Below are 10,000 nucleotides of genomic sequence, written 5' to 3'. Positions count from 1 at the left end.
AAATTGTTGTAAAAGTATTGGTTTGTGATGAGACTGTGAGAGGTTTATTTGTACCTAAGATGTAATTAGATCTGTTGTACCTAAGATGTAATTAGATGTCACTGATACTGTGAGTTTGTGAGTAAGTATGTGGCATATATTGAAGTTAAATGTGTTCGTTGAATCTATTGAACTGTTTGGTGTTGTTCAGAGAGATTTGAAGCGTTTGAATCTAGTTAGTTTGGACTCCTTGTTGCCTCTCCCATCATTGTCTCAGCTTCTCTGGTTGAAACCATTTCTGTTTGTATTTCATCTAATAGATAGTTCCCATAGTTAATGGGGACATTTGTATTTTGGAATTGTATCATTTCAATTATGTCATAACATATTTGATTAAATATAGACAAGGAAGAATTAAACTATAGCTATATAATACATATTAACTATATTAATATGTTATATATATATTAATGTTGAAATGTTCTCAGTTTCCACTCAGTGTCTGGATGTGAGAGAATGTTTTAAACGTATCTTTTAAGTGTATTACTCTGTTAGGAATTGCATAAAGATAATAATGAATTTAAGCAGCCTTGCAGAATAAAGATCAAATTAGTATGTGTATTTATTTATCATCAAGAAATTAGGTCAATAAAGTGAAGCAAATTACCTTGAGAAACTAGAGTATACTAGAGTAAAGAAAACCACAGTTTCTTTATTTTATTCGTAATTATTAATTACATTTTATTAATAACTTTCATTAATAGATGAACTCAACTAATTGAATGTTACATTTCGTATGTGAAATTATGACCAACATTAAGACAATGTTGAGCCAGCAAGTTAATGCTTATTAGAGGTGAATTAAAAGAGCAAACAATTGAACTGTCTTTCATTTATCTGTTTATTGCGTACATTTATTTAAAAATAATTTCAGACTTGAGACGACCTTTATGCGTTAGCAAGAGGTGCAAACATTTTCTGCTTGTACAAATGTGCTTGTGCTTTGTAAATCTGGTGTGCAAACAATTTTCTCAACTTTGTTCTGTTTGGTATCAATTTAGTCTCTCCTTCTCTCACTGTTCAGTCTCACACTCCCACTTCAATCATTTGATTAACATGTTGTGTGTTAGGCTACTCTCTTTCCCTTCCAATTACCACAGACTCTCAGTATGTGTGTGTTTCTCCTACTCTCTCCTGCCTCCTCCCCTCCTCTCTCCCTTCACCCTAACACCTGTCTGCAGTGGAAATACTGAAATACTGCACTGAAAGAGATTGTAATTAATCAGCCTGCATAGGGCTGCTCTGATCAGTACGTGTGTATTTGTGTGTGTGTGTGTGTATATGTGTGTGTGTGGGTGTGTATATGTGTGTCTGTGGGTGTGTATATGTGTGGGTGTGTGTTTGCCTCAGAAGAATCCAGTTCAGTTTAGTCAGATCCATAAAGGTCAGTGATATCAGTAGTGTGTTCTGTGCCAGCACCATCGAGTCGTAAATCATCAGAATGGTTGAGTGTGCGGCGTACTGTGTGTGTGTGTGTGTGTGTGTGTGTGTATGTGTATGTGTATGTGTATGTGTGTGTGTTGGAATCAGATGAATCACTTAGATAAAAACTGTTATTTCACCTGTGTAGGGAAGTGAGGGCATTCGGTGCAACATGCTTTTCTCTATTCTCTCCCCCTCAGAAAGAAATGGTGTTTAGCGACGTATATAATTATAGTCACTATATATAGTGATGAATATATAGGGGGGGGGGCGGGGGGAGTGAAGAAATGACAGAACATTGTTCTCCTCAGAGCTGCAACCGTCATGGCAGCTGTCGCAGACGATGTTACATTCTTGGTTGTACGTTATTTTACAGTGCATTTTACCAGTTAAAATGATTAACTATGCTTATTACTGTTTCTGTTGTTATTTTCTGTTGTATATTGTATATGTTTCTATACTGTATGTGGTGTCTTTTCAATTAAGTGCTGCTTTTCTTGGCCAGGGCTCATTTGAAAAAGAGGCTACTGTCTCAATATGACTACCCTGGTTACATAAAGGATTAATAATAACAAAAGATATTACAAATTACTTGTTTGTTTCCTTGGGGTTCAAGAAAACCAAAGAAACGTCGACCATCATCTTCCAAACGACCCCCACACTCCCCCACACTTTTCGTGAATGATTGTGTATTCATTTGGACATGAGAAAGATGTTATCGAACAACTTAAAGGGGCAATGTGTAAATTGTGTGTTAAACATAGTGGGTTACGTTTAAATCCAGCCCCCCCCTCACCCGCGCCCCTCAGATGTTTACCAAACCAAGGGGGGGCACTTTGTTGTTTAAATCACAGATCGCACCTTTAATCATGCACCTTAGAGAAGGGTTCCCCTGACACCTGCCTCGTTCTCAGTGACGCCATTATGATGAGCGTTTCTTAAAGGGGCGTTTCTAAAAGGGCCGGTGGTCTGCTGCTCTTCCCCTCCGCAGAGTAAGCTGGTGATGGAGGGCTTCCGCAGCCTGAAGGAGGGCGAGCAGGTGGAGTTCACCTTTAAGAAGTCCTCCAAGGGGCTGGAGTCCCTGCGCGTGACCGGCCCGGGCGGGGGACCCTGCGCAGGCAGCGAGAGACGACCCAAAGGGAAGATCCCACCCCAGAAACGCAAACCAAAGGGAGACCGGTGAGTTTGACGTTTAAGAGGAGAGCAAAGGACGCTGGGATTGCACTAGCTTGTTTGGGTGGACACAATGTGGGTGGGAGCTTTCTGTGAGGGAGGGGGAGGTGTTACCATAGCAGATAGATAGATAGATAGATAGATGGATCTTTATTTAGTCAGGACAGTGCACATTAATGAACAGTCACTTATACAAAGTATGGTGACAGTAAATATGCCGGATTTAGCTGTGAGATAATGTGGGTGGGAGCTTTCTATGAGGGGGGGGGGGGGGTGTTGCCATAGCATAGGTCAAAAAAGTTTGTTTTTTTATAGCGTCACGTTCTGTTAAAAGAAAAAGGAAAATCATTAAGATGGATTATCGGAGAGGTGTTCTTTCAGGGTTTTATTCGGAAGGTCAGGAGTCGTTTCGGAGAGGGTTCTAAACACGATCGTACGTGTGTGGATCGATGTAGAAGTCAAAGCTAGATACATACATCCCCCGTTGACGGATGTTCAAATCCGTAACGAAAAACAACACGACCAGAATGAATGCGAGTTCTGATGTAATGACCGAATCAGGCAGGAACACCAGGTCACTTTATTACTGAATGCTGCAATGCCAATGTTGAGGAAACCAAACCCAACGAATTTTACTCTTGACTGTGTTTGTAATAACAATTAGATTATTAGCAGATTCTAATTCTGTCTCGTGTGGTGTGTGGTGGAGATTTTCTCAGCGGTGAGAAATGTCGATGAGCTATTTCCTCTCAGTGGGCATTGAGTAGTCGCTTGTGTAGATTCAAACCCCGTCCAAGTACATGCCTGTTGCCATGGTTATCCCTGCCTCTGTGTTAATGCAGTGAATAGGGCCACTCTTGGCTGCTATTTCGCAGCTATTGAAGTTCAATTTGTCAGCTTCCAAATTATGGGCTTCATTAGGACCGTGCCGAGGTTCCGTCTCCATGTGTTTTTTTATCGCAGAAGCCCAATAGAGTACTTGAATAATCATGGAACCAAGGACTGGCTTCTTTTTTGTTTTTTGTGGCCCAGCGATCCTTAGAATAGCCACGTGTGGCCGTTTGAAGTCTTAAATAAAGCTAGATGGGTGAAATAAGCTGATGGGCGGGGGGGGGGGGGGGGCAGCGGGGGGGGGGGGGGGGGGGGTGAGCGGCCTTCTCTCCTCTCCTTTGGATGGAGACGTAGAGAGAACATGGGGTCGGTCACATGGTCGACTTATATAATGTTTACGGTGTATGCCGGAGCACATGGGAGCTTACCGCTGTAGGAACTGAGAAGCAGGTTGAGATATATATATATAACTGGCTCCGTCCGTAGGAGGAGGGAAACATCCGTACACCTTAACTGCTCCTCCTGAGACACTCTACTACCCCCCAGCACTGCGTCTCCTGAAGACACCCACTTTTTCCCCTTTACCGTGTCCCCTAAAACTTGTATTGCCCCCCTTGTACTGTTTCTCTGTTTCTCCAGTGTCTATATATTAAAAAATAATAATATGTATATTAAAAAAAAAAGTCTAGGTTCAGAAGATGATGATAGAAGTAGATTTTTCCTTCTATCACTTCTAGACTGCCAATGGCCTCTGGCCTGAGCTGGATTACTCTTCCTGCTACGACTGGTGAATTGATGATTCACTTGCTTAGTCAAATGTAATGATTGTAAGTCACTTTAGAGTAAGGCGTCTGCTAAATGGCAAAACATAAAAAAATAAAAAAAGTAACATAAATATGATCAATCTCCTAGATCTGGGCTATATAGATTTCAAGATCCTTCTGCTTGTTTATAAAGCTCTCACTGGCACAGCACCAGAATATCTGAAAGACCTTGTGCTAGCATATCAGCCCAATAGAGCTCTCAGGTCTTTTGCTAGCATATCAGCCCAATAGAGCTCTCAGGTCTTCTGACGCTGGTTTTCTCTGTGTACCACATGTACAAAAGAAGAGATTTGGTGAGGCTGCATTCTCATTTTATGCACCCAGATTGTGGAATGCACTGCCAGTTTACATTAGGGATGCAACCTCAGCAAATATGTTCAAGTCAAGACTAAAAAAACCCATCTTTTTAATATTGCCTTTAAATGACTAAATAATTAAACTATGATTATATAATGATTAAAGCACTTTGAGCTGCAATGTTTGCAGGAAAGGCGCTATACAAATAAAAGTTATTATTATGATTATGATTATTATTATCTGCAGAGAACCAAAGCAGTACGTGGTGGTGGCGGTGGCGGTGGTGGTGGTGGTGGTGACGTTACCTCCCTGGCTATCTAATTCTTTTGTAAACCAGGTGTGAAAAAGAACCCTTGTCTGACTCACGAAAGGAGGGAAACTTGATCGACGACAAAGGCTTTCCCCCGGTTGGTTTACACAACTGAATTATTCAGCTTATTTGGGATAATTGAGGCTCTATTTTGAGGTTTAGTAAGGGGCTAGGCGTTGGTCGTTGGCAGGTTCTTGCGTTTCATGTCACCTCTCTCAGTTACGGCTGTGTGTCACACGCCGCCCGTAAGATGGGGCTCCCTCCCTACCCTGGCTCCCCCGCTCCTGTTACGCTGCTCTGCCCCCTACTGGCCACAGCTAGGTATAACCACCAGTGAAGTCATACAGCCATACAGTGTGGAGAATAAGTGCCAATTACTGTTAATGCTGTATGTTCTCCAAGATAATAATAATAATAATAATAATAATACATTAGACTTATAGAGCACTTTTCTAGACACTCAAAGACGCTTTACAAACTGAAAAAGATATTGTCGTCTTAAACCCACGGCACGATTTATACAACTCAACACCAGCCACAACTAGAACACTTAGAGCTTAGAGTTTTAGAGTGAATCAATGCCCTCTGTTCTAAGATACTCACTGACTCACTAAATGACCACGTAGTGTACGTACGGTATTATGACTATGAGCTTGGTGTTTGCCTGGCTGTTATTTATGGAAATAGGATGAGATTAGATTTAAATCAGCGACTACAACAGCCTGGTTCCAGATGGTACGTACTCTGCGGCACATTTACATTTTTGTTCTGCTGAATCGTGAAGAATTAAAGAGTCGTTATTATTTGGTCCTGATTTTGTTACTACCATTTTCACACGTCTTAAAGAAGGAAATATTATGCACGTAAATGGATTATAAGCTAAAAAACCGCAACCGGTGAGACACATCACATCGAAACGAATCTACAGGAGAACCTGTATGTGTCCTTGTTTGTAGTAGGAGACCCTGGAGGGAGTATATATGGGAATATGGAGGCTGGCGTGTGAGTGGTGTTCTGAGGAGGCAAGGACAAATGAGTCGGCTATATTTAGGCTAAAGGCATCCTTGAACCAGCCTTCGCTGTGCTCAGGTATTGCCGTGGTTACCACAAGCTCCTTGGTAACCTACAAGGTCCCCCACTGCGGCTGAAGCCTATCTCGTGACGTTAGAATTCTAAGGTTCTATCTCGATTTTTGTCAAAATTTAGTTTTTTACATAATCTGATCCATTAGGTGTTTATTAATGCCTGTGTGGTGTTAATTTTAAAATGTTGACATTTTTTTGTTAGTAATGAATAAAATACAAAGGTTCCATCTCACAAAACATAATGGAATGTAAAAACTTTGACGCTCAATATCTCTGAACTACCCTAAACGGAGATAGAACCTTATCATTCTAAGCTCACGATTTGTCTCCTGCTCTACGCGGGTTTTGGAAAAACACAGGACGGATATTAATAAGAACATCATGATTGGTTTGTTAAAAGAAATACACTTAAGTATGAACCTGGGTCGGGTTCTATTTCACTTCAAGGCTATTTTTTTGCATTCGGTAAATGGTAAATGGTAAACGGACGGCACTTATACAGCGCCTTTATCCAAAGCGCGAAACGGCCTCTCATTCACCCGTTCACACACACATCCACACACCAATGGCGGCCAAGCTACCATGCAAGGTGCCGGCAAGGCACTCACTGGGAGCAATTTGGGGTTCAGTGTCTTGCCCAAGGACACCTCGACTATGTGGCCAGCCGGGCCAGCTGCCTCCCCTTGTTAATTTAATTAGACATTGGGGACATTGGAGGTAATCACCCAGCTGTCTTAGTTATATTATCGCTGGTTTTCAATGTGAAGTCCACGGGCAATTAAATTGGAATTGAAATGGACTTAACCTCTGCTCTGCCACGTATCTCCTGGTCTTTATTCATTGGGGCGGTTTTTGTTTTTGAGTGTTTTGTTGTTTCCTGCAGCTTGTGAGCTGAGAGCTGCACCAAGAAGGCCTGTAACAATTCCCACATTTTGCTGTACTGATCATTAATTACCTCAGATAATAATTGCGATTAACAATATAATAATTTTACTGTCATGTGACCCAGATAATGTACTACTACTCACACAGCAACCCATGAAGTGAACCATGCTTCTTTATGATCATAAAACACATTTTTCAACATAAAATGTAACATGTATCCTCATCAATAAAAACAAGGGAATGCGTGTCATCTAGCTATGTGTAGTTGTGTGTTTTTAGCGTGTTCGTGTTCTACTAGCATGTTGTGATGTGCTTAACACGCAGAGCAGTGACGTTAGATGTCGTGACGTTAGAATTATAAGGTTCCATCTACATTTTTGTCAAAATTTAGTTTTTTACATAATCTGATCCATTAGGTGTTTATTAATGCCTGTGTGGTGTTATTTTTAAAATGTTGACATTTTTAAGTTAGTAATTAATAAAATACAAAGGTTCCATCTCACAAAACATAATGGAATGTAAAAACTTTGACGCTCAATATCTCTGGGGCCTCATTTATAAAAAAGTACTTGAACGTCATCTTTGACTTTCACGTAAGCACATTTTTCTAAACGGACGTAAGCATTATTTATAAAACGGGCTGAGATGGTTTAAAGTTGCGTACGTGCTTCCTTCTATAAATACCAACGCAGGTAAAATGAACGCAGGTGAATGAGGCTTGTATTAACGCCCTGTGATAGCGACTCAATTATAGCGGCTGAATTAAGACAAGTGCTATAATATAGGGTAGGCGTTCGTCTGGAAGTGGGAGAGGGCAGAGACGGGTGGCTTCTCGGTAAATTGCATTTGTAACGTTTGATCATGACAACTAACCAGGCACATGCTTATACTCTACTCAAGTTGTAAAAGAAAATCAGGGGAGGTGGTGGATTTTATCATAAGAGGACAATTTTAGCATCCCCTCAGCGTCAGTGACTTCAGTGTCAGTAACTTGGTAAAAATGTCATTGCATGTGTGTGTGCCCCCTCGCACCTTGAAATAGCAGTAATACCACGTTCATTGATAAAATGACATTAAGTATGGAAAGAGGGGGGCGATTTTGACTGTTTTTATTTCAGGGGGGATGCCATCCCCCCTCAACTCGAGTGCTGCTTATACTGTAATAATATAATGGTCTTATTCTTATCAGGTGGTCTTATTCTTATATGGCTGCTCACTCCCAGACACCGGAGAACATCCAGTATAATTTAGAGCTTGGCCGGGCAAGGTCCGTTGTGGAACGCACTAGGCATGTTGAAGGGGAGATAGACAGCTCCGGAGGGATATAAAGGAAGACTGAAATACAATCATAAACATCAGTTCCTTTTAAATCTTGAATTAAACTCATTTTCTCGGTTGATAACAACATCGTTAATTTTATTACGAGCCACTTGCATGAATTACACTAGGCAGTGCGGGTCACATGCCTGTAATAACTCCGCATAACCAGTAGGTAATGTGCGTACGCAAGTTGAATACTCGACGTTGAGCTACGATCGTTTCCACGATCAAATTGACTCACGTTGAAATTGTATAAATCACTACGTTGACGTGGTTTTCTACGTACGACACGGGTAAGATCAACAATTTGATCTAAGCACGTTCTATAAATGAGGCCCCTGAACTGCCCTAAACGGAGATAGAACCTTATAATTCTAAGCTCACAATGTGTGTCCTTTGTCGGCAGCCAGCTAGTCTTTTGTAAGATGTAAGGTTTGTTTACTGGCCTTCAAAATCATTGTAGGCGAATGGCGACGTTCCACTTAGAAACATGGAGAAGAGACACAAAGCTCTCTCTCTCTCTCTCTTTCTCTCTCTCTCTCTGATTGTCTTTCTGTCTCTCTCTCTCTCTCTCTTTCCCTCTCTCTCTCTCTCTCTCTCTCTTTCTCTCTCTCTTTCTCTCTCTCTGATTGTCTTTCTGTCTCTCTCTCTCTCTCTCTCTTTCTCTCTCTCTGATTGTCTTTCTGTCTCTCTCTCTCTCTCTCTCTCTCTGCCTCTGAGAAACAGGATGGCGAAGGAGTCTTTTCTCAGATGATGGAGGATGTGGACGATTATGAGGAGAGAGAGAGTGTTACGACCTGGCTCTGGGCCATAACAAAAATGGGAGACACACACACACACACACACACACACACACACACACACACACACACACACACACCATATAAACGGAATATAATGAAGAATTTAATAGAAGTAACCTAGGCAAAACGAATCCAATAATCCAATGAGGTGGTATGATAATCAGTATGTCAGTAAGTGTAAGTGAGTGAATGCAGTGGAAAAGTATGGTGGTGGTGTTGTATGGTGGAAAATAGTACAACAAAAGAGTCGTGGAGGGAGAGAGAGAGAGAGAGAGAGAGAGAGCTGGAGCGCCTTTTAAACTCTATCGATGTATGTGATTGTGCGCACTGCGTGCAACCCAACCATTCAGTACAAGTATTGTGCTATAAATAGCCTACACTTGATAAACCTGTGCTGTGATATTACTTGTCGTCTTAGAAACATCTTAGCAAGAGGCACTTGCTACCACTAACAATTATCCTAAAGTTTATTATGCATCAGCTCTTTTTTATACAACCTAATGTACACAGATTAATAAGGTATACATGCCATATCTTGGATGCAGATGTAATGTAAGTGGAGAGGAGATTGATCGGGAGTTATTAGTTATATACAATACTGTATACGAATGAATGAAAATTAATGAATTTCTATTATTTTACGGTACTGTCTCAATTATATTTTAATCATTTTCGGGGTCTGCCAGTACACGCATGCCCAGTGTACCTGAATACGCGCTTCCATGTGGCCAGAGATTATTTTGCGCAACGATGAGAAAACGCTTGTGTGGCCAGAGATCCAAATGACGGTTCGTCGTTGTTTTGTCGTCGTCGTGTAGCCTAGGCCTTAAACTCTATCAGTTGACCCAGCCGGCTGTACCGAAGCCCCCTGATTGGCTGATTGGGCTCTGGCCCCGCCCACCAGGTAGCCTACGGTTAGAAGACGGGCCAGAGGGCCGTTGTAATAATAATAATAAGAAGAAGAAGAATAATAAGAAGAATACTATTAATACTAATACTAATACTACTACT

The 10,000-nt window shown here is 41.3% G+C and overlaps 1 protein-coding gene across 1 annotated transcript in view; it reads left to right on the top strand.

Annotated features, from left to right (window-relative positions):
• lin28b (lin-28 homolog B (C. elegans)) overlaps positions 1–10,000 on the top strand; it is a gene marked incomplete at both ends in the record, with an annotated part of 50,901 nt that overhangs the window by 21,236 nt on the left and 19,665 nt on the right. Inside the window, one exon of the mRNA XM_080533496.1 lies at positions 2,453–2,640. Within this exon, the coding sequence (XP_080389622.1) occupies positions 2,453–2,640 (188 nt within the window). The remainder of the gene's footprint in view (positions 1–2,452; positions 2,641–10,000) is intronic.

Source organism: Nansenia antarctica, assembly GCF_963989245.1.
Source record: "Nansenia antarctica genome assembly, chromosome: 6".
Classification (NCBI taxonomy): Eukaryota; Metazoa; Chordata; class Actinopteri; order Argentiniformes; family Microstomatidae; genus Nansenia; species Nansenia antarctica.
The sequence above is the reverse complement of the archived record's forward strand: the minus strand, read 5'-3'. Positions and strand labels throughout refer to the sequence as shown.